This window comes from Sitodiplosis mosellana, unplaced genomic scaffold (assembly GCF_009176505.1).
Source record: "Sitodiplosis mosellana isolate CC-2019 unplaced genomic scaffold, AAFC_SMos_1.0 Smas_scaffold_6226, whole genome shotgun sequence".
NCBI lineage: Eukaryota > Metazoa > Arthropoda > Insecta > Diptera > Cecidomyiidae > Sitodiplosis > Sitodiplosis mosellana.
In genome coordinates this window covers 3721379-3747206 of record NW_022601467.1, presented here as the reverse complement: position 1 = coordinate 3747206, position 25828 = coordinate 3721379, and the positions used below count along the sequence as shown (strand labels likewise).

The window sequence follows — 25828 nt, the reverse complement described above, 5'->3', positions numbered from 1 at the left end:
TTTGCCATTGAATGCGTATACATTGGAAAAGTTTTCGGAATGATTTGATTCGGGTGCGTGATAGTGTGTGGATGCCGGGATTGATGTGCTAGGAAATGTAAAAGAAAGCGCGTGAGCGTTCGCATGAAAATACACTGCTCTTTGGAATATCACTCATCCAATTAGAAATGAAATTCTCACAATTCATTTATCAAAACCGGCGCGAGGGAAACTAACGACAAAAGAAAGTGGCGAAGAGAGAGCGAGAGGCTAGCGGCAACAAGGACAAAAAATAATATGAATGGTTAAAGGAAGTGGAAGTGGAAGTAACGATGAAAAATTCCCTTTTGAGCCGCATCGCGAACGCGTTCGCATTTATTCTTTTTGCGACATATTTCTTCTACACTGAATGTTGTCAGTCTACTTTTTCATTGGAGATTTTATGTGTTCGCTTTTTTTGGAAATGGCAAATGGAAGGGCAAGTGAATTTTGTAATTTATTAATGCGAATTAAACAAAATAGGTGAATGAAAAAAAATGCGTATTACATCGAATTATCCCCACTGTGGTTGCTCGTCTCAATGGCGCTAAAGCCTATTCGTAGCCCATTTTTTTCCATGATAAGGGAGGTGGGTAAGTTCTCTTGGTTGCAATTTTGAAACTGCCACTTTGTATCGTGTATTTCAACTACATATTTTCCCACGCATCAACGCACAAGTATAAAATTAATAGTATCAAAACGAACAACCCAAAATGAGAAAATAAATTGTTGGGAAGCGCGAATGAGCGTCAATGCGCGAGGCAGTGTGAGCGTTTGGCAAAATGAAACTAGAAAATCGTAAGCAATTTTGCCAAATTATTTCAGTGTTCTTGAATAAAGTTCGTGCCATACAATGGGAAACTCATATCCTCATACTCGCGCGAGCGCGCTTTCTCTCTCTCTCTCTCCCTACCTCGCTTCATCCTCTCATGAAAACGCACATAAACCCGCACGAAAAAAAAACGAAAACACGAACAAACCTATTAATCACGTTTCTCTTTAAAATGCTATATAGCCTCTTAGCGATCATTAAACGATGAGTCAGCATGAGCTTAAAATTTATTATGAGGGAATAAAATTTTTTTTAAATAAAAATTATATGCGCGGGCGCGCTTCTGTGTGCGTATTATACGCTCTGATGTGTAGATGTGTAAAATGCGCGCAAAGCATGGATGGCATCGAATTGACTAAAAAAGAAGAGGACTGCGACTGATGTGGTGTTGGTGTTCGTGTGTATATGTATGTGGCAAGTGGAAAGGAAGCAGCAGTAGCTGCCACCAGCAGCAGCAACAAAAGCGCGAAACAATCTAAGTTCTTTTTTATTGCTGCCCATGAAAAGTCATTTTTAATTGTAATTTTACCGTTATTTGGTTGTATTTAATTTCGGTTTATAATGGATCAACACCACACACACACAGTGTGTTAGCTTTGAAAAGTCGTCGTAGCCTTTTTAATCGTTGTTGCTGTTGTTCTGGGTTTTTGGGAGGTGGATCGCTGTCAAATTGGTACTGTTGAGCTTAGTTTGAGTTTTTTTGGCTCTTTTTTCGGTTCATTTGCTGAAAAGTTCTCTTTTTTTCATCAATTTTGATGCTCTTCAGAGAAATATGCAATAAACAATTAGCGACTTAGCACACATTTTGTGCCCATTAAAAAAATCGCAGCTTTTTTATGAAAAATGCTGGCATTTAAGAAATTTTACTCTCGTCGATTCACATTTTAGCGCCTTTCGGACACAACTTCCATTCTCGTGCTGTGTAATATAATAATCGATCATTGTTTTTACGTTTCAAACAATAACTTACCATTTTGTTATTTATTTCATGAAAATGTATTTCACACACTTTGTCCACGACATCTTCACTTTGAAATGTGACGAATCCAAAACCTGTAATTAAAAAGCAGAAAAAAAATATATGAATGGATGGATATTCATCATTTGATTAAAACATTATTATTGAAGTGGAAAAGATTTTGATTTGATGCATCAATGCGTGCGTTCATTATAATAACGAAAAAGCACTTGTGTGCTTGAAAATGACAATTGTAATTAAATTGAATCGTTTAAACGGTGCATGACTAATAGACCAATAAGCTTCAGTCAGTCACTCTCTACTATTCCATTTTGGGTTATCGATGGTTTTAGTTGGAACACATATATGTACAAACACGTCAAAATCACCCGAAAAATATAGTTGTTGTTTCGATTTTCGAGCGTGTATTGTAGCGATGGGCAAAATGAAATCGGTCAAAATACGGCTGTGGGCTGAATGCAGGAAAGAAAAACACCATGAATGGCTCATCGCACGTCATTCCGGATAATCAAGAGTGCCGAAGGGACCAAAGCGGAGGTGAGTTGGAAGAGGTAAATGTTGTCAACCAGATGTGAACGTATATATTATTTACTTAACGAGTTCAACATGCATTGTCTATTCAAAATGAGTCTGCACTAATGGTTTGTAATTGTGATCCGATCGATTTTATTGTATAAATCCTATCGATTCAAAATGCGACGGATGCATACAATATACCGTGTGAGAGCGAAAGAAGAAAGTGCTCACAGTAATGCACGGTTGCAATTGTATTTTCGTGTGTGCGAAAAACACGACAGCGTATTTGTTCCACTTCCATGGAAGTGCTTCATATACGATTTTCAAACGTGAGTAATGCATATATTTATCAGTAGAAACGCAACCGGTCATTGCACCAAATGTAGAAATGAAAAAAAAGAAGTAAATAAATAAGCAAACAAGAGACGACGGAAAAAAGTCGGTATGACCAAAAGAGGCCGATATGCCAAATCACTCATGGAAACAATAATTGAAATGACTTGTATGGGAAATCAATGCACGGCTACAATACGTAAAATCCAGAAAATTGCACGTAATAAAATCGAAATATGTATGAAAAGTGGCCAGCTGAGGTAAGCAGAAAAAAATGCCACCCGTCTATTCTCTCTCTCTCTCTCTCTCCCTCTCTCTCTATGTCTTCCATTCTCGAAAGCTTGACGTAGAAAGATTCATGTATTATGGATGAATAGCAAATAATCAATATCGCATGATGTGCGGACTGCAGAAATTGTTTCCTTTGGAAAACCAAACAGCGGCCGCCACCGTCGCTTTCAAGTCAAAAATTACCATTGTTATTCTATTGTTCCATTAACATACACCGTTGAAAACATTGTCCGGAGCGGACCGGCGGTGGGGCCGCGATTCGTGCCATTTGCTGTTATCAAAAGCGATAAGCTTAATTTACTTCCAATGAATTCATTACTGTGTACATTGTTCGCAAACACTGCCGTATACACACAGTACAGTACACACCCTTTAGTGTGTTGAAAAGTTCGAAGGCATTGTAACATCGATATCGGCACACGATAGAACCACATCGGACTGGATCACATTTGAATTCGACATTGGCGCTATGCTCTTTCGATTTGATTCGATTTAATCGATGCATGATGTGCCGAATGCGGCCGCGGCAATGGCGACGACTGCGGCGATGGTGGTGCTGGCGGCCGTTTCATGCATTTGCCTGGGCATGTGTTTATTTAAGGCTACATTTGAAATGCATGGGAAATTACTACACGCACCCGCTCTTCAGTAGCTAATAATATTTTGTCTTTAGTGTTTATATCAGAAAATAATGTCGTTGTTTATGGCTTACACAAGCACAAACACAAACACAAACATATGCACACGCAGCGAGTGCATTGTATCTGTGCAGTGGACAAGCAAAATGCTTTGGCCCCAAAAGTGCCTGCAAAGGATATGCCGACTATTTTCGGTAAATCATATCATAAAAAATTTATAGATAATCCAATAAACCGATGGTCACTATCGATTTTGTGTGGCAATTTAATGTTTTTCCTCTGTTGTTGTTTCGGTCTCGGCCGTGGCTATACCGCACCATTCTGCGTATATAATTGTATATACACCATCGTGCGCACACACAAAGGCAAACACAAATATTTACATACATACAAACAAAGGACCCCGTATGCAAAGTTCGTGGTGTGCAAATTATGACCGCATTTTGTGTATTTCACTCCGAATTTTTGCCAAACAGCTCACATATTTCTTGTTTGGTTTTACTTGCTAGTTCTCCCATTCGCGTACACTCTTTCTAGCTCACTTTCCCGTATTGTTGTCAGTCTAATGGTCATTGTTGTTTTGGTATTGGTTCATGCCGATTTGCGAAATTTGTCTTCTAAAATCGCCATTGTGGTACTTATTTAGGGTTAACGCGTATGATCCGAGCCAGAATGAAATCGTTAGGTCAAACGAACGAACGAACAAATGAATGCCCATACCAAAGTAAATCTGAGCGCTTGCCAACACACAAAAACTAAAATGCAAACACATTACGACACACCAGCTAAAACCGTTCATAATTTTTCAATTTTCCCTTTTTTTGCAGCCGGGCCCATTATCTAACCACTAATCACAGTGCGACCCAGCTGCAAGTGTATTAGTTGCGATTCATAGATAAGGTTTCACTATTAAATTCATCCGTTTGCATTAAATCATGGTTATTTATCTTAATTGAATTCATTAATTCACCTATAGAAAAGTTTGTGTGTCTATCGGTTTCAAGCAACAATGCTAGGGCCAGTGATCAAAATCCGTGGCCCAAAACAGCAAACATACATAAACACAAACACACACACACACACATACTCACAGGCACTCATTACAGGTCATATATTTGAACAGAAATTATGGAGTGTGTATACTGTATACCCATTTACTTGTCAATTTGCGACTGGAATAAAGTTCGTGTGTCAGACACACGCGGAGAGTGTGAGAAAGAGAAAGAGATACAAATTCTCGCATTGTAAGGCATTGAACTGATTAAACCGTTGAATACGTGGCTTCATTTAACATTGTGTTACACACTGCGTTCAAACGCATTATGGCTTCAAAGTCGTTTATTTCCCTCATAATTACTTGAAATAAGTGTCATATGCGTAAGTGACTTCCATATTATGACTTCCCCTTTGCGGAGTTTGTAACTCTCGCATAACGCGAAGCCAAAAATGCTGATGTGCAAACGAACGAACGAACGAACCAACCAACCAACCAACCAACCAAACGCTGATGATAACATTTATTAATAAGATAAATAGTGAATTTATGTAATGAATATCGCACGATTTCACCATGAATGGCGATGATATCATCACATTAGCAGCAGCTATAAGGGAAAAACATTGCTGTCAAAGTGGTTCTTTTTTTTCGTTTCGTTTTCGGTGAAATTTCGACTCTGTCACGAAAATGTCGATCAAAAAAGGGCTTTCAATTTCGCACGCAAAGCTTCGATTCTATTTTAAGCACTTTGTTTCGAGTTTGTCAGGCTACTCTACATTGTTGTTGCGATTTAATTGAGTTCGTCGTGCCATCGGGCGAACCAATAGACGAACACAACAGTGTGTCCGTTTTAATTTTAAGCACATCAATGATGGTAGCATTTGATGTGTGACTTGACGGAGGAACATAAACGAATGCCATGTGAAACATGCATACGTCATATACCAAGAGGATACATCACAAACGAATTTCCAACAACAGAAATGAACAATAAACGAGCATCATTTTTATTCTCGGAAGTTTTTGTTTTTTAGGATACCTCCAGAAGCTGTTGTGCCTCTTAATTACGAATTGAGCTTGATCTGAAAGTTATGTGATCCATTATTTGTTTTTCTGTTGATGTGCAATGGCGGCAACGGTGGCAGCAGCAACGACGAAGGGAAGGTAAAATAGACGAATGCATTTAGCTGGAAGGTGCATCAAGTGCAAACTATAAGCGAATGCGATGACGTTGCAAGTGCGCACTCGCTCGCGAAAAATAATGAATGCATTTTTTGGAGAGAGAGAAAGAGAGAGAGAATGTGCGAGCACATTTTGCCACAATTGCAATGGAATCATTTTTCGCATTTTGCAGTTTGCTTTCTTCTCAATTTTTCCATCCATCCATAATGCGCGCGCGATGCAGTGCCGGAAACGGCGCGCACAGATGTGCACGGGGCACAGATGAGATTTAATTTACGTGGCGGAAATTTAACGTGAAATAATTATTTTCTTTTTCATTTCACTAGTTTGTTGTTGTTGTTGTTGTAATATGTCGTTTTGAGACCCCATTTCTTACTGTGCAATATTTGCACGCCAATGCTTTTGTACAGCATCATCAATCATCTGAACGTTCACATTCACAATTTTCCCCATACATATAGTACATAACCGACCGCGCATCAGCTCATCGCACACACACACACACCGCACAAAGAGCATCGCTGAGAAAAAAGAACACATAACTTTGCACACATAGAAATTTGATGCAAGCTATCACCCGATTTTGCAGTGTAGTCCATCAACTTTCCAACCTGACGACTGTCAAAAACCCATAAAAGACGTCGACGAAGTGAAAAAAGGGATCCCTTTTTTCCGCTTGCCAGACAGTTCTTAAAATGAAAGTTTAGTGAAGAACGGTGTGCGAAAGGGAATGAGTCAGTTCGTTACAGTAAAATCATGTCTAATTGCGAATGAAATTCTGCTGTGTGTTTGTGTGTGTTGTGACGATTGTAATTAATGACATGGTGTCAGCATCTATTTACATTACCGTTTCACCGTTGATTTTTACCCATTGACAGATGCATTTTCGTTCCAAACACTTGTGTGGCGTCGCCAGGATTCTTTGAGCACTCTCTCTCTATCTCTCTCTCTCTCTCTCTCTCTCTCTCTCATGCTCGCTCTCGCTGTGTGTTCAGCGTGTAAAATTTAATCGATTAGTGTAACCTCACATGGACATTATCGATGTGATCTTATTTAAAGTTTACCGTTTACTTTGCCATTGTGCATGTCGATGAGTGAAGGAGAGAATGAGCGAACGGGTAGGCGAGCGCGCACGAGCGTATATAAAACGCCAATGCAGTCGAATGGTGTGGGCGAGACTGATGATACTTACGGTACGAAGAATGTTAGTAATATTGATGTGATAATGACGTTTGAGCAAAAAGTTATGTATCGCATACGCAGACATACATCGTGCTAACTAATGGGCCGCTGTGTCGTTCGCGCGCGCACACACATCACCAACACCACCACCACCATCAACAACAGCAGCAGCAACAACACCAACATCGACCCAAGTGTGAGTGGAAATATGCAGGCAAGACTTCATTAAATGGTTTTTACATTAAATTGTTGTCATATCTTTACTGAAGAGGATAGATTAATGAAACATCAACGGTATTTGGGATAGGTGTTTGGGTTGGCGGAGTGATGGCACAGACTTTTCTAGCTGGTAAACAGTTCAAACGAAGCAAACTACACACGGTAAACGAGAGATTAATAGACTGTTTCGTTTGGTTGGATACATTCTTTCGAACCTCTTAAACCGCTCACGTTCCCTTGATGAGAGACAAAATCTTCGGCTTTAGCTTAAAATCAGATAAGTTTATTTAAGACTTCGGCTATATTGTGGCTGGCAACGATGGGGATGACGGCGGTAATGGTGGTGATGGTGGTGGTAACGGTGACGTAGCGGAGTGGGCAACTGAGCATAAAATAATTAATAGGAATTTTAAATAAATCTTCATGTTACTCAATATGACAGACAATACATATTCGATTGCCCGACCGCATTGTACCAACAAAATATCCACATCCATATACACCGACACCGACACATACATACATACTCTGCGAGCATTGTCATTAGCGTGCGCTGATGTAATCACATCGTCTACTAAATAATCCAGAAAATCATTGAGTTAAGAGACACCAATCCGATGACAGCATCCAAACCAATTTCAACTCTTCAATTTTACCGCAGTGACACTTTCGGTATGTAAGTTTCGTCGTGGTATGAGTTTGTGTGTATGTTGTTGTGCGAGTGCGTGTTTTTCATCGTTGTGTACTCCTATGAGAATATCCCCGTATGATATCGATTATTTGCATTTAATACCACCAACTAAACGCAATGCTTCACCGGAATTCCATTTTATTTTGAGATTCACGCAACACATTTTTCAAGTCACATAATACTAAACGCATCCATTCTTAATAGGAAAACAATGAAAAATTAATGGGTGCGTTTAATATTATGCAGCATTTGCGTGCATTTACGTTCAACACTAGCAGTCGTTGCGCTTGCCATTTTCCAAACTATCGTTGAAATAGCATTTTGTCGCCTTTCTTGTGAGTCCCTTCAACAGGGAACTTAAACAGAAATTATGTGATGTGGCAAGTGGTAATCGGTTGGGAAATATGTTGCATTCGAATGAAGAGAAAAAAAACAGACACATACAAACACCAGCTGCGCACAATGATAGTTTGATTCTCTGGCCAAGTGACAGGCATACCTAATAAAATCGGTTTTTGTTAGTTTCTCTGGAGAGTGAAAGTCATCGAAAAGAGATAGTCGCTTGATGTTCGTGTAGCGTGTTGTGCCACACAGCTAAACACATGCAACAATACAAAAATATCCAGAGAAAGAGAGAAAAACGAAACTTTTACCGAATCAAATTGAACGTCGTATCGACAAGTATTTTACCACTTGATATTGTCTCTTGCCCTCACATTTGCTGCACACCACCCGCATAAAGAGGAAATCAAAACGATTTTTGTGAGGTTTTTTCTTCCTTTTCCATTTCTCATCATTTATTCGACAGTAATTTAAAAACTTATGGTTCGTGCAGCTTATGATTTTTCTCTCTCGGCCGCTCTCTCGGCCACATCCACAGCAAGAGTTTTGTATGGAAAAAATATTTTGAAAATGCTTCTACTATTTAAGCAGAATGTACCATTTACGGCTTGAAATTTCATCACAAACTGAGCAATTATTTGTTTTTTTTCCAGTGTCAAAAGGAGAGTGTATAATACTTTTTAAATATTTTGAAGTCAGTGAATTGCCGGGACTGCTATTTTAATATTTCAAAATGTGTGCAATTACCAAGGAAATTTTACCTTCATTTTCACTGCATATTATATCGTTTCGGCCATATATATACGTAATAACAAACTTGCACATGCAATTATTTTCTACATGAAAACAAAGTTGTTTCGGCAAAAGGTGCGAGAGCATTATGATTAAGCTTAATGCTGTTTAGAACAAATTTCAAGGATTTATTTGCACTGTTTTTTCGGATATTCATTTTGAATATACCTTCCCTGCGTAGCATTCATTCTGTTGAATGTGTGTGTACTACATTCGAGAATTGTGGATGAAATGTTCTAGTATAGATATTTGATTTGGTTAAATAAAATGCTGAAAGCTTGAATTTTCAAGCGGGATAGAATTTCAATGGTAACTTTATATCATATATGTTCAACTTTACGATAACAAGAACGAGAACCAGAACTAGAAAAACAATAACAGCAGAAAAAAATTGCATTTTGTTAAGCTCAAAATATACATAAGTCGATTTTTCTGAATCGTTGCGTAGGTTCGTTTTTCTGATGGATTTTCCCATGGATTTCGTTGCGATTGCTTTCGACGAATCGAATCGAATCGAATCGAAATCTGCTTGAATCGGCTGAAAATGCCGATGTGTTCCATTCGCTTTGCAAAGCTGTCATCGAAAAATTTATTACATTGTATCAGCAGTCAAATAAAATCGTATCGGAGAAAACAAAAGGACTTATAAAAACACCATAAAACTGATATCGACATATTAACATCAATTCATCGAGGGGGGGAATGGCCCGAAGAAAAATCATGTACATCCGAAATAAAAACCGTTCACAATAAATCTAGCTTTTCTCTCTCTCACTGACTCTATTCTCTTTGTGCGCATCAAATCAATTGGAATGTGGCATGTGTAACGAAACGAACGAAGTTTATGTGCTTGAAAATTGAATATTTCATGGGAATGAAGGAAAAAAAAACAAAATTTAATGAAAAACCCACATTTATTTTTTATCTCATTCTAAAAATCTCATTGAAAATCAGACATGCAAATCATAAATTTGCATCGGCTCGTTTTTTGCTCCTGTTGTTCCTTTTGCGTTTTTTATGTGCCGACAATGAAGACAGTCACTTTGTTTTGTTTGAGAATAAACCGATTAAACTTCCTTGATGATGAATCGGAGCAAAAATTTAATTTCAAATTTTATCATCAATTCTCCGCCCAATTCCGATATTCCATTGCATGTTGTTATATTGCATATATGGGCTATGATGATGATGATGTTGTTTCTTTTATTTGTGAGCGTGTGTGCGTGTTTCGGTGTTAATTCGAAAACTTAATTTACACGCTACATAGTCTTGCAAATGCAATAAAAAGCACTTAATTTAAATTACGAAGCTTTCAACTTAAATGCGTTCGTCTTTTATGCTTTGCTCATAGTATGTGAATGGGTTTTTGATGCTTCTTCTAATAATCTTGAAATTTAACATTGTCAACCAGTTTTGCGCTGCCGCCTGAAACTGAACAGCAGCATCAGCAGCAGCAGCAGCAGTATCGCTTTTCGGGGTGTTCATGTGATAAGGTGAGGCGATGGCAATGAAACTTTGCAAATATGGCTCGATATCGTTTGCAGATATTGTTAATTGATCGTAGACATTTGACATTGTGTGCAATGTGAAATTTATCGTAAAAGTAGATGCGTGTGAAGCCATGGTGAAAAAGATAGTGTGTGTATGTGTATGGACGAGTGATAAAATGTCTATAAAGTGGATTAGATATTAAATGAGGCTTTCGTTCGCAATTTCGTCTCAGGCATCGAGAAAATGATGCGTTTAATAGCATCGACCAAAGAGCATTAGAGAAGCGATTCGATTCGATTACACATACCTTTCGTTCGTTCGTTCATTCGTTCGTTCTACATTATCAAATACTTAATTACGTATGGCATAACACTCGAAATATCTAACGCCAAAATTGAGCTAAAGTATCGCATTAGTCTAACACGGGAATGGATGATTGTCGAACATTTTGAGAGATGGCAAAGGAGCGACACAGAAAGTGACACACACACACACAGAGAGAGAGAGAAAGAGAGAGAGAGAGAGAGAGAGAGAGTAAGCAAATGGATGCAGACGATGGTGATGTTAGGCAATCTGATAAGATATTTGTAGTAAATATGTTTGGGTGTGTGTATGTATCAGGTACTCGGTTAGTTTTAAAAGTGACGCACTTCGAATGGTAATGTAAATGTGCGAGAAAGAAAGACCAGATAGAGAGGGAGCGCATGTATGTACGGAGGGAAACGCATTAGGGTGAACAAGATAAAAATGATGACAATAGAATTCGGTTTGCCAATCGATCGGTACACGTTTCACATATTTCATAACAACTTAAATCGAATCAGTAAATATAGTACGGAACACTTGACGAGAACAATGTCAATACATACATACACACAACGCCATACATTTTATGGACGATGATTGTCATGTCATCAATTCGGTACATCATTCGATGCTTCTTTTTCACTCTCCTCATTCTATCCATTTCTGGAAATGTGAAGACAGCAGCGATTTGGTTGTTCATGGCCATAATAAGACGAAATCTCTTGATGATTCAAAAGCATCGCACTCCTTTTCACATGGATGCAAAATCATTGTGCTCGGATACACATAAATGAATGTAGCAAAGGCAAAACAAGGTTACACCAACCATACAATCTAATCAGCAATCACCTCAATTCCATTTTATTTCGCGGAATAAAGGTCACACTTTCCAAATGGAACACATCTTCTTTTGTAACGAACATTTTGACATCATATATCTCGATATAAATGTGAGATGTTCTATGGAAAAAAAAATCCTTGGGAAAAGAAACGAGCACCATTTCTATTGAGCAAAATAATGGATCAAAGTTCCATGTATTGAATTATTTTCTTCATGTACATTTCGACAATTTGACTTTCAAATGGGAATTGATTTCGTTGTGATTTGAAATTATCAAAATGTTAATCTCCTTTGTTAAGTTGGTCGCTTTCTTTTTCGTTCGGTTCCACAGCGATTTGAGTGCTTGGGTCGATTTTATGTTTCACCTAGCTATTAAGCTGACTGAACATATAATTGAAGTAATTTAGCCAACAGCAACAGCCTTGAAACAACAATGGCCCCAAACATTAATAGCATCTAATTACAAAATCTCTTTGTCTGTCAATGTGCGTATGCACGTTGGATACATATCGAGAAATTCGTTCGTTGCACGATTAAAATGGTTTTGTCTCTCTCTCTCTCGCATTCTCTGTTTCTCTTTCGACAACATATAAGTATAAATTGCGTCTACAAAACATAATGTACGTGTTTCGCTTTTATCCATTATACGGATTAGGCTTAGCCATGATGTGCGGAAGGCTTACGCCAAAAACTCTCCACTCACACAGTATACCATCGTTAAAATGTGTTGTCGAAACGAGTGCGGAATGCGGACGAGAGAGACAAAAAATGCAATCCACACAACGAGCCAAACAGATTGAAAAAGTACAAATGGTTTTCATTTGGGTGAACATTTTTCGGAAATGATGAACACAAATCTTATTATTCCACTATAAGATAATGAGACTTAATGATCGAATTAAAATCAACATTAAGGAAATGAATGGATTGTAATGAAAAACAACAACCGATGGTAGATGAATAGAACGACATTATTGTCATCTATTTGAAAATGGAAAAAATTATTTCAAATCGACTGGCTTTTTGCCCATAGAACCCGATTTTTATTTTATTTTATCCGACGACTATCTTATGTATCATTAAGATAAATCCTAATTTGAATGTCTAGCCATTCTCATTCCGTAACATTGGAAAGTCAATTCCGATGGCTGGAATTTCAATGCTTCCAAATATCTATCTCATGAGAATGCTCGATGTTATTTTTTAATTTGAGCTCATGTGGCATTTTTGCCTGGGCATATGTACACACTTGGCCACTAACCGCACAGTGAATGCGAAACCTTGCTCTTTGCCCTCTCCCGGAAGCGGAAAACTAGATTGAGAATGAGCAAAAAATTATAGCACACATTCAGTAGTGCCCGAATAGAAAAAGACATTTCTTAATTATTCATGAACATTTTGACATCGTTCATGTACGAAGGTGCATTTTGAATGCAGTGATATTGGTTGCTGTCAATGCAATCAGTGTGTGTGTGTGTGTGTGTGCGCACAAGATTAAAGGTACTGACATTTTGAATTCCATGAAAATTGCACCGCCCATTGGACGAAATGTGCACTTTGATTTTGAAGTTTTTGTGATTCGTGGAATTGGGTGGGGTGAAATTGGTTCAGCCGCGCCACGACCAATCTCAACATGTTTGTATTTTCGATTTTAACAAACAAATTAAATTAATGTTTGACAGATACACATGATGATGACCCATTGAGCTTAGGTGAATCGGTTACCGAGCCAAAATTGAGTCGCACCAATGTTTCACCCAAGGGAATCAATTTTAATAAGTGCATCTCATTTCTCTTGCATAATGGTTTTTGAAAACACTCGTGCTGGAAGCGGACAGGGAGCGTGGGATTGAGAAGAAGCAGTCGACAAAAAAAGAAGTCAGAATCATTCTTATATGATCTTCTGTTCAGAAAGAAAAAAACGATACCGGAGAACCCGGTTCAACGGAGCCCAGTATTTACCGAAACCGAATCCACAATTTTAATTCATTTCTCTCTTGGTTTTAATACAATCAACGTCGTCGTCGTCGTCGTCGTCGTCGTCGTCGTCGTCGTCGTCATCAACCAATGGATGCATGAACGTTTACCGCTCGAGCAAACTCGAAACGCTCTACAACATGACTCGCTCATATCACCTCATGTTCTATTCACACAGCCCATCAAAAATGCAGAAGCATTCACCAGCGCATCAAAAGAGGACGACGCACCGACAAGCAACCTGTTAAATTGCGATGTATAATTTACCTTCATTAGGCTATGCATTATAAAATACAAGTGCATAAAATGCGCTAAACACTAATAATGATGCGAGAGGGAGGGAGGGAAAAAACAAATATTAAATTTGCATTTCATCAGGTGGAGGACACACCAAAAATGAAAGAAAACAGAAAACAGAACAGAGCCAAATGAGCACATTGGTTGCGGAAAAGCACTTTGTGTGCGTGTGTATGTCAGTTCTACTATTTGCAAAACCGCATTAATGTTTAAAAATGCACTGAAAAGAGCTTTATCTTGTTCTTGTGGCTGCTGATTAGACAGTATGATTATAATGGTTCTTGTTTTCTGGAACACAATTGCACCACATGTACGGTATGTCGCTTTGAATGTGTCATATTTTCGGTTCGATTGAAAATTGAACATGACTGATTAAACACAATCCAAATGCATTTTGTGGCGGTGGAACTTTGCCTTTGGAAATGCCGGGTTCTTTTGTCTATCAATATTGACACTCGATTCACAATAGAATTTCTCTGTTTTCCGGAATTCCATTTGCCAAACGTACAATATTCTCAGTATTCAATGTTCGTTAGTTGTTATGAGGCCCGGACTTATTGGGGTATACCTTTCTCTATCGCACACTCAGATGACAACAAAAACTTTGTATATGTGTGCGTGTGATTGCTATTAAACAAATAAAAGCTCTTTTCTGCATTACTTATAATCATACGTTCAATTGAATCAGCATTGATTATTTGAACTCGGAAACTGAAATGATTTCGAATCCGTGAAGTGCGCATTCATCCGCTTGCTTTGCTTTCTCGCCCCAAAAATACACATTGGCAGAGGGCGAGCGAGAGAAAGAGAAAATAAAATAAAATATTGATCGGTGAATGCACAAATTAGTTCGATTAAAGCATAATACAGCCTCATTTTCGGGTTGTATTTATAACAGCTGTGCTTTATGCGTTCGTTCCATGTCAAACTGGCCCCGCGTCGCCGCCAACATGTGTGCTTAAGTATAATATGCGCGCATGAAATGAATCAAATTATGTGCAACTGAAAAACCTTTGTATTAAGCATTTCGATTTATTGAATGTCCCCAATCACATAAGCCATCACCCTATAAATACCATTTGTGTGCATGTATGTTGTGCTGGCGGATTATTATCACATTGCGAACCGTGTCTTGGATCCGAGCATAATTTGTGATCAACGTCACCAAATCCAAAATGCGAAAATTCAAACAATTTCGAGCAAATAATAATGGAAAATGCGGTGCGGTTTTTCATCGTCATGTGCACTCGATTAAACAGTCAAACAGTGAACAATCAACGAAATTGAAAAGATTGACATAGGTTAACGACGACGATGAGCCTTTGATATTCATTTGAATGCATGGTTCATTTAACAGCAGTCGCAGCACCACCACCGATTGTCAAACTAAAATCAATAATGGGAAAATACAACAATCTTGTGATAATTCAATGTGTTGAAATCATGTTGAAAGTTATACGACTGAAACTTCAATCAAGTTTTTAAAAAAATGTTCATAATAATCAAATCGTTTCGAAAACCTCATCGATTGGGATACTGAAGCTTTAGATATTTGGGTGATAAAACTCATACTCTGTGTGTGAGAGAAAAACAATAAACATGGCGGGAATCATTCTGCTCTTGCTACTCTCAGAGTAGTACTCTGCAAATCGCATGCTTTGTTCTGTTGATTTCTATACAGCGTGCCCATGCACGCTAGTGCACACAGCAACCAAACTGTGCAGCTAAAGTGTCAGTTTTTACCATTCAAATTCGCCGAAAACGCATTATTAAATGGGCGATTTGTTCTGCACGATACATATGCACAGAGGGAGATAGCAGCACAGTTTTCCATACGAACTCGTTATTGTATGAAAAACCCATAAATGATTCAGTGAAAATTTTGCCCGCAAACTAAAGGCAGCATAAGGATCCATACAAAATGAGGTGGCTCATCAATTTGCATATGATACATTCAATGTGACTGTGCGGCACCATACAAACTTTCTGGGAAAATGTGAAATAATTGTTTATCAAATACGGTCCGAGTTTTGCCAAACTTTTTCATTTCCCCAAAGAGAGAAGTCGCGAGCGGGCTTGTTGCCGTTCATTCAATCGCTCGTTTACCCTGTGTCCGCCCGTTTGCTTTCCTTCTTCCAAAATATGAAAATGTTCATGTTTCAATTATTATATTTTTGGCACACAGTAAATATATGCATATCTATCTCATTTTATTAGCAACGCTGCTGTGTTTGCATAAGCTGCAGCCTGCTGCCTGCAACTAATGTGGAAGTTCAAAATGCATATAAAAAAAAATTTAGAAAACCAACTTTATGGTCGTTTTATTTTAGGATGAGATTGATTTGAAAAGAAATTGAAAACTGAACTCATTTTCATTCAAATGCAAGCAAAAGTATATATAGTGTATGCTATGGATTATTCCAATTTCCCAATTCCTCCGAAAACCGAAAGGAAAAAATTCGCCAATTTTACACAATCACATTGTATGCAGTTTGCCATCACAAAATTACACAATGGTTTTTGGTGAAGCGAAAGCGAATCGCATTGCTCGCTCGCCAAATAAATTGAATGTGAACGCTTGAAATGTTGATATTTGGTGGAATTCCTTGAGACATCGTCTGCATTAACAATGATAGAGTCGAATAATTTTAAATTAATGCTGATAATGGGAAAGCTCCATCGCGCGCATCTAACTCCATCTCATTCGCTCGTTCAACCTCATTCTCACATTTCTCATAGGTATTATTCGGTGTGGCATTATGTACACCCACAATCACTAAGCCGAATATGGTGGCTGTGTGTGTGCCGACAACAACAACGACAACGACGACAGCAACGGCTTTCGTCAAATCTTATGCACATAAATATGTACATTTCATTCATCCGGTGGGTCGCACACCAAATAACTCGTTACCGATTCCCCGAAATGAGCAAATATTATTGATTCGACTGCAAAATTTAATTCATTTTATTGATATTGTTTATTCAAACGGAAACATTATTGTTCCGTGTGTTGGTTCATTACAATGTGTGTATTTTACATCTGCCGTATCAAAAGCTGTCTCTATCGTCATTTGCTTTTTTACTCTCTGTCTCACTCTAGCTCGGTCTCTCTCCTTCTCCCTTGTCATTATCAATTCTGCTGCTCCTGCTTTTGCTCATTGTGTCGCTGTGTACTTTCGTTTCGTCGATTTCGTTCATTATTATCGTATCGTATCGTATCGCTGTGTGCACTGTGTTTCCGGGAACAACGCGCTATGTAGCCCGGGACCATCACACAATATTCATTGGCGTAATGCTGATATAGCACTGTGTATTGTGTAACATGGAATGACTTGAATTCATAATAATAACAATCATAATAATAAATTGGTGTGGAAGATTTTGAGAAATGTTTTACTTAATTGCAATTTGTCAAACTTTTAGCCAATCAAAACTTATTATAATGCAACTTATTTACGAGGCACAATAGTTGGTGGTGGTGCGGCTGTTGTTGCTGCTGCTGGTGCTGTTTTTGCGATGGAAATGCGCGCAAAATTCACCATACTATTTTTTTTTCTTCTATTCTTCTCTCACTTTCTGTGTGCCGTTGTTCCGACACGATGTGATGGAGATGCTCTTGTTCACCCACATTCAGATTCTACTCGCAGTGACATTAATTTTCAGCGAATGTATATAGGCGAACAATGGTTACTGATTCCATTTCTATCTTTCGTTCTCTCTCTCACTCGCATTTTCTCTCTTACTCTGTTCGCTTCGCTTCGCTCACTTTATTATGTAATAAGTTGGCTGGCTGTGGTTTGTCATGGAACACAAGCGTTTATTCAAAATTATTCGCATGTCGGCTGCTGTCACACTTGAAATATAACGATAGAATTCGGAAACGGTGGAGCTGATGCTTCGGTGGAATACAAGGAAAACTTCGCTACAAATTTGATTAATTTTCGTTGACAATTTTCTGGCGGCGAGGAGCTCAGGTGTTTTCCAAGGAAATTCGTTTTGAAAATATATGTATGCGGTGTGTATGTGTGTGTGTGTGTGTAATGCTGCTCAGTTGTTGGATTGTGGATGAAGTTAGTTTGCATAAAATGAGAGATGTTGGATGCGCTACGGGAAATTCATTATCGATATACATATAGAAAATGTTTGTATTTTTTATTCCGCATCGATGCAAGTCCTCGTGTTGAAAGGCGCCGAAATATTCGATACACATACATTTATACAAATACCTCATGGGATTGTAGTGTAGTTTTCAAAAATCGCTCAAGGTAATGCGGAAAGTCACCACAAAACATTAAATCGAGGTAAATGTTATTAAACAGTTATAAAACAAAAGCATTAAACGTGCTTGGTTTGCTTGATTTGAGTTTTTCAATTAGCAAATTCTACCATCGAATTTAAGGGTGCTACCGTCGATCATAAAAACTCCAATGCACGCATTCATCGTGCACAGAAGCACTTTTGACACAAAAGATAAAGGCGGCAAAAAAACTGTTCAATGAACTCATATCAAACGGCAAACACAATGCCAATGTGAAGTGCAGAGAGTGAGTGAGCTAGAAACGCGCGCGCGTTCACAGCCCAATAACTGAAAATTTCGGTTGAGACAGAGTGAGAGTGTGTGCGGGAGGCAGGGAGGTGAAGCAAGAGAAAATGAGACGCAAATAGATAGTGAAACGAAAGAGCCAAATAAACGCATGCACACAGTAAAAATTGATGTTCTGTGATTATCTTGCCATGGAAATCGAATACAAAAGAAACGATAAATGAACGCGAAAGAATGACGACGAAATGAGAAAGGAAAATCCATTAGGCAGTTTCTATTTTGTGCTTATCATTGAATGTATGTAGCGAGAGCGGAGAAGAGTATGCGCGCGAGAGCGCGCGCATCGCAATGTAAATTTACGAACTAAATTTTCGTGGATGCGCGTATATTTTTGGTTATGTGTTGCTGGTATTTGGCAGCGACCGACTGAGAGTGAAAAAGACAGCGCGAAAGAGAGATAGTGAGCGAGTGACAGTGAAAGAGAAAGGAAGCGAGGCGAACGCATGTATTTGGCCGTGTGGCTGGTTCGTCGTTGCTTCGAAACACCATAGTGGAATGGGAAAGACATTCCGAAGATATGTGTTATTGTGACAAAACGAAATTGTGCGAACCATACGCACACACACACACACACACACATCCATACACATCCATACATATTTTCGGAGAGCGAAACAAAAGAGGGAAAACGTCGTTATCATATGAATCTTTGTGCAGATTATTTATACCAGCGTGCAATTCAGCTATCGCTCGTCGCATTTGTTCGACACTTTAGTGGTAGGCAAGCCTTTTTGCCGAAACCATTTTGCCTAACGAATAACGAGTAATCAGCGCACCAGCAACAAAACTTGTGAGTTTGTCATCAGCATTCGAACAAAAGGCTGAATGTGACATAAATATGTAAGCACGATGGAAACATGCTTTGTCCGAGAGAGCGAGAATATGCATACACACACATACACATAGACCAAACCCGAAAATAAAAATGAAAGCAAGAAAAAAATAATACAACATAGATTTAACATGGTCGTGCATGTATGCTACCACTACTGTTGCTGCTGTTTTATGTGAAATATGTATGGTGCGCGTTGTGCATAGCTTGTTTCATTCATTCATTCGACAGCTCGTTTGCCCATTCATTCGCCCGTGTCCGTATATTAGGAGTGATTAAGTATAATTACATCGTTCCTTACATTTCTCGCTATTTTTCGCTCTTTGCTTGTCACTTCTCTCTTCGATTCAATCTTCCGTTTTAGCCACTTACAACGCTATTTCTTATTGTTCGTGATTTATATTGTCCTCATCCTCCGGCTCTCTCGCCGCGCTCTCTATGGATACTCACGCATGCTGTACGAAGCAGCAGAGATTGCACGCCAATAAAAATGTCAAAAGTGAATTTTCACAAACGCGTTCTCTCTCTCTCCCTCACTCTACCTCGCTCGCGTGCACGCTCACACATACACATACACATACACACGCCAGCCATATACAAACATAAAGCACGCATAATGAGGCGTACAGCATCAATACAATAAATTCATGGTTCCCATTTTCTGTAGCAAAAGCAAACGAGAGAGCTGGCAGTAGGAAATGGCCGCATGTGTTCTGGATACCAGCACCATTCGAATCCAAACAAATGTGAATTTAACTCCACACAGCTCGGGATATGGGCAAATGACACATTAATTCTTGAATGAATTAGATTAAAACCATGTATCGATACAGTGCGAGTTGAATGAGCGCAAAATCATCGTATGAAATTAAACTGGGAACAATTGAAGCAAACGAATTGAGACGCATATTCCACCCCAGCACACGCACACACACACACACTCATACCATGCATGCCAACCGCATTTGGTGCGAAAATCATTTACAAGAACATTGAATAAAAGATATCATACTAATTTGCACTTCCTTTCTTCTTTCTCCATCGTCATTGGGTGAGAGCAATCAATTGCGTACCCGAATTGAAATTGCTGATAAAACCAATCAACGCATTATTACCACACATACCCAGAGACAAACACACCGCACAGCGTACAAAGCAAATAGAAGAACAAAGGATATCAGCACATTTTGTCGTAAAGTTTCGACTTACAAAATTGACTCATTCAATTTCTGGAGAGTGTAGAAAAAGAATGCTACATCGTTTCATTCAGGATTACGATTCATCAACTGTTTGTCACTGACACACAAAGTAAATATGTTGAGATTTTAAATGCTTTGTCTTCGTTTTATTTTATTTTATTTTTTCTCTTCTTTTTTTCTCGCTCGTTCGCCCATTCTTTCTTGTCCATGCAAAACGACCCCAACACTGAATGGAAACGAGTGAAGCGACTGATTGATGAATTTATTTGCGAGTGGTTGTAACATATGACCAACACATTAGCACTAAACAGCGTTTTCATTATTCTTATTCAGGCGATTGTCGATGTAAAAACCAAAGAAGAAGTGACATTGCGCAATTCGTTCGGAGACGAGAAAGAGAGAGAGAGAGAGAGAGAGAGAGAGAGAGAGAGAGAGAGAGATATATATATATATATATATATATATATATAGAGTAGTAAGCGCACGAACGATTCCACAAGACGAATACGTTTTGCGCCAATTCAAAGTGAAAGCAGCAGCAGCAGCAGTAGCAGTAGCAGTAGCAGTAGCAGCAGCAGTAGCTGTATAGCATATTCGTACATACACACAAAATTTTTGCGCGAAAACTTGCATTAAAAGGGAAACCAAAATGTATCTCATTTCTTATATTGTCAGTATTCAATGTGTTTCGCCGAGTTGATAAATTAGATGCCAGTTTACGTGCGCACAGAAGTAATGTCGGGAGCTTATGTGAAGCAAATCTCGCATAGCGATAACGATATAAAATATAACCTTTGTTAAGTGTCCTCTTTTCACTGGATCTGCGACTCATCCATATAAACAATTCGGCGTTGATAAATGCGCTGATAAATTAAAGTACGCAATAAAAGGTAGCATGACTTTGGATAAAACTCTCATCGGCACACTATGTGTGTGTGTGTGTGTGTGTGTATGCATCTGGGTGGGTTAGTGTATGTGATGGTTACCAACGCGAGAAATCGACACCAAACACACCCGAATGAGAAATTATGCGAATTCCATTGAGCGGGTATGAGTTTGTGATATTTTATAAATTCAGCCTTGTCTTCTAACCAATCAAATGGCTTGCCGTCCAATGGCAACAGCAAAAGCAGAAGCATCAGCAACAGAAGCATCAGGCAACAACAGCAGCATCGACAAAGATGAACGGCTCTGATCAAAGATTGAGATGCGCTCCGGTCAAATGACATTAATAAGACATTGTTTGGCGTTGAATAATTGGAAATCGTTGAAATATAGACATACGAGACATGTCACCCAAATGGTGGCTCTCTATAAAGTGAGACGTAAATTGTGCGTTAGGTGCGCGTTATTATCCTTTGCATAATTATCTATAGCTCGCCCTCTGTTCATTTTCATACTGTCGCTGTCGCTGCTGCTGCTCTTTCTCTTGCAAACGAATTGTTTATTATAACAAAGAACAATGGCAAATGCGAAACTATAGCAATACCAGCCAACCTCTTCGATGTGGTAATGCGAAAATGCAATAATAAATTTCCACTTCCCTTTTCCCATTCACTCATTGGTATGAAGAATACGGTCGCCGAATTTCTTCGAAAAGAATCGAAACTTATGAATTAGGGTTACTTTCCTTATCCACCAACCAACCAACCAACCAGTATACCATTGATTTGCTTTATGTTACGGGTTTTTCGTTTTCTTTTTCTTTTTCTTCGCCTTTCTTCCCGTTTCAATCCCATTTTTATCGATGATGATTTCGACTGAACGAATCCCGATTCTTTTTGCTTCATTTAATTCATTCATTGTTTGCGCACGGGTACGCTCCAGCTGGATTTGACATCGGAAGCTTACAACTGTGCGGCTTTCCAACCCACCAGAACCGATGGGATATCACCGAAAAAATAAATCGGTAATAAGTAAGTAATGCGAAAGAATCGCCAACAAAAGCACTCACTTCCTAGTTTGAACAAATTTTTCGGGCAAAAGTAATGCATCGTTGTAGAGTGTGGAAAAGAGAGAGAGGGGGGGCGATAAAAAAAATAGCCGTTAGAAACATAAACTAAAAATCGAGTATGCGATAGATTCAATATCAATGGCTCTTGTATTTTGAACTTTTCTTGAAATCTGCACCCTTTTTTTCGTTCGCTTGTCCTCGCCCTATCGCACATTCTCTCTCTAGCATTCACCAATGACACAATTCGCTATCGTTATGCTTTTATTTGCGTCCTTTTCAATTGCAAATAAAACGCAAAATACAGGACACACGAAAACCTTGGAAAATGGTTTGTGTGTCTCACTATCGTTTGATAATTGGTATTTAGCGAAACATTGATAAATCCGTGTGTTCATCTGTGAGCTGAGTGGCGGTGATTATTCAACCGTGCACAATCCAAGACTTTTTATGATTCCATTGGGATAAATTGTGTGACAGCACTTTGGCTTTTCAGCCGCATTTATGACTCCTATAGATACCATTTCAATGGCTATCCTGTACATGCATGTGTGTGTGTGTTTTTTTTTTTTCAAGTTTCTTCTCTTGCTAAGTTTTACGATGTGTTTGGAATTATGAGTTTGTGTTGTATTCGATGGTTTTGTCACTGAGATCCACACTATTCAGCGAGAGCTTCGTGCTACATGGCACATTCAAAATCATACCGTGAAAGTGTAAACGCATTCAATTCACTGTGAGCATTGATGCTCAAACAAGAACCGAAAAATTTATGAAAAATGTTCGAGCCAGAGAAAAAAGAAAAGAAAAAAAAACCCGTAAACCTCGACGATGTCATCGGCAAGGGCTCTATTGGCTGTATTGTCATCATCAACATCATCATGAAATTCAATGGCAGATTGTTTACATACGAATCATTTGCGCCCGATACAAATACATACACGCACGCGATAGCGCGCGCTCACAGAGCAATGTCATGTATGTCTAGCCAAACTGCTGTTTGGAATACGTTAATGGCGCCAGGAATTGTTGTGTTGATTAAAAAAATGACAAAAGAAAGATTTGCCTGATGCCATTTCATATAAAACATAGTTAACAAATTGCACAGCACCCAACGGAGACATAAGCACAGAGATAGTCGTGAGGGTGATAAAAGATGGAATCCTACACTTATCAATAATACATCTAGCGAAGTCATTTCGTTCGGAACCGCAAGCAAACAGCCAAACGATATCAGTTGTTACTTACAATGAAAAATAGCGAGCGAACATACACACACGCTCTCTCTCTCTCTTTCTCTCTCTCTCTCTCTCTCTCTCTCTGGCCTGTTCAAAAGTGAGCGTTAGCATAAGAGGGTGAGTGAGTGAATGAGCGAATTGTGTATGTGCGACTGAAAACCGCCAGACCAAAAATGAAAATGCCGTCAACTTCATAATTCAGATTTATTCAACACAAAACATCGTAGCGAAAATAAAGTGGATCGTATGTAAACTATTTGCAAGAGTGTTATCACACAGCGAAGGATGAACAAAATTGAAGCCTAGCTCCGAAATCCATTTCACAAAGAGCTACAAAAATCGAAAACTGTTGAATAAAACGCCATTGTTTTTTATTCATTTGAAACCAATCGATCTATTGACTTCCTTATGAACACTCATACAACTTTTATTTCGCACTCGCTTTATTGGACTGCTTTTCTTTCTTCATCGTTTATGGTTTTTTTTTTCTTCTATTGTCGTTCCCTCTCTCGCACACACTTTTGTTTACCCTCGCATTTTCATGTCAACAATTTTTGGATGTGTGTTTTGAAAGTAGTCGCAATTTTATGAAAATAAATATAAATCCGTTTATTTAAGGACACACACTAAAAGGGGATGGCAAAGAAATGATTGTGACCGCGCGCCGCGTCGCGTCAACTTTGAGTTTCGTGTTATGTTTACTTACGATAAAACCATAAACTTTACTGAGACAACAGACATCACCATACTTTATAATGTTCATCTTAGTAGTTGTTTTATTTCCTTGTCTTTTAGTTGGACGTTCCCTTCCTTTTCGAATCGGTGGCGGCGCTTCCCTTGTTCGCATTTCGCATCAGCTTTCAAACCATTCCTTATATTCAATCCGTGGAGTTATAATTGAAAGAATGAAAGTATCGTCAGTTTCCGTCTTTCCCCAGTCCCTTGTCTCCCATTTTCTTGCCGCTTGCTTTTCGTTTGTTCCCACTCTCTCTCGCTCTCTCTCTCTCTCTCTCTCTCTCTCTCTCTTTGCCTTTTACTTCTTTGACATTCCAATCGCTCGGTCATAAGAATACCTAGTTTATTATTTATGAGAGTTTTGTGCTGCACATTATTTCTTCATGCTTCATTTTGAGTGTAATCTTTTTTAATGTAATTTTTGGCCATTTCGCTGAAACGAACCATGTATACCAAACTATTTTCGGGATGTGCGAATTTTTGGTCAGACCGAATTGGTTGAAAAACACGCACCGAGAAAAACAAAAGTAAGTATACATGAGGCATTAAAATCGGTGTCGATGAGCAAACAAACAGTTTATGTTGTGATTTCTTTGCAAACCATTCCACATAAACACGTAGAACGCAACTTTTCTTCAAACTCAACCGAGAGCAAAAGCAACATCGCATCGAACGGTTTCGGTTGTTTTGATTCTATCGGAAAACGTAAATCATTGTGCTTCTCATTCGAGCACAGAGTTATAGTTAAAAAGTCACACAAAAACTTGTTGATAAAAGTTTGGTATTATGTAGTATAAATAAATTAAACTTTTTTCTTAATGCCATGCTCCGTTTCAAGTTGATATTCGTTTTCTGCTGCTGCTGTTACTGCTGTTGCTGCTGCTGCTTTGTTTGAATTTAGGAACTTTTCATAACTGAATGGAATTGTATGAGGAATCTTTGCGAAAATAAACGTAAACATTTCATGCTGGAGCCAAGCGTCTTCTTAGTTCGATTGAATATACAATGGCTCCGTTAATACCGTCTGGCGTTAAGTGATGTTTAAGCTTAGCCGCAAGTGAACTGCATTGAAATCAATGAAACGCCCTTTCTCTTCTCTATCTTTTCATTTTGCTGTCTCTCTCTCTCTAGCTCTATCTATTTTTCTCTCATTGCTTTGTTCGAGAGTAAAAATGTTGATTGCAAATCCAAGCAACGACCAGCTGCTAATGGTCACAGGTTTGCTCCGCATTCCAAATATTAAATTGATTTGATACATTCACAAAATACCATTCGAATAAATCACATTGTTTATACACACACACACACACACACACACACACACACACACACACACACACACACAC

At 38.6% G+C, this 25828-nt stretch overlaps 1 protein-coding gene across 8 annotated transcripts in view; it reads right to left on the bottom strand.

Annotated features, from left to right (window-relative positions):
* Positions 1 to 25828, bottom strand: part of LOC129578623 (RNA-binding protein Musashi homolog Rbp6) — a 380177-nt gene that overhangs the window by 39023 nt on the left and 315326 nt on the right. For all 8 annotated transcript variants that reach the window (XM_055467457.1, XM_055467458.1, XM_055467451.1 and 5 more), the window contains one exon: positions 1821 to 1903. In XM_055467457.1, the coding sequence (XP_055323432.1) occupies positions 1821 to 1903 (83 nt within the window). The remainder of the gene's footprint in view (positions 1 to 1820; positions 1904 to 25828) is intronic.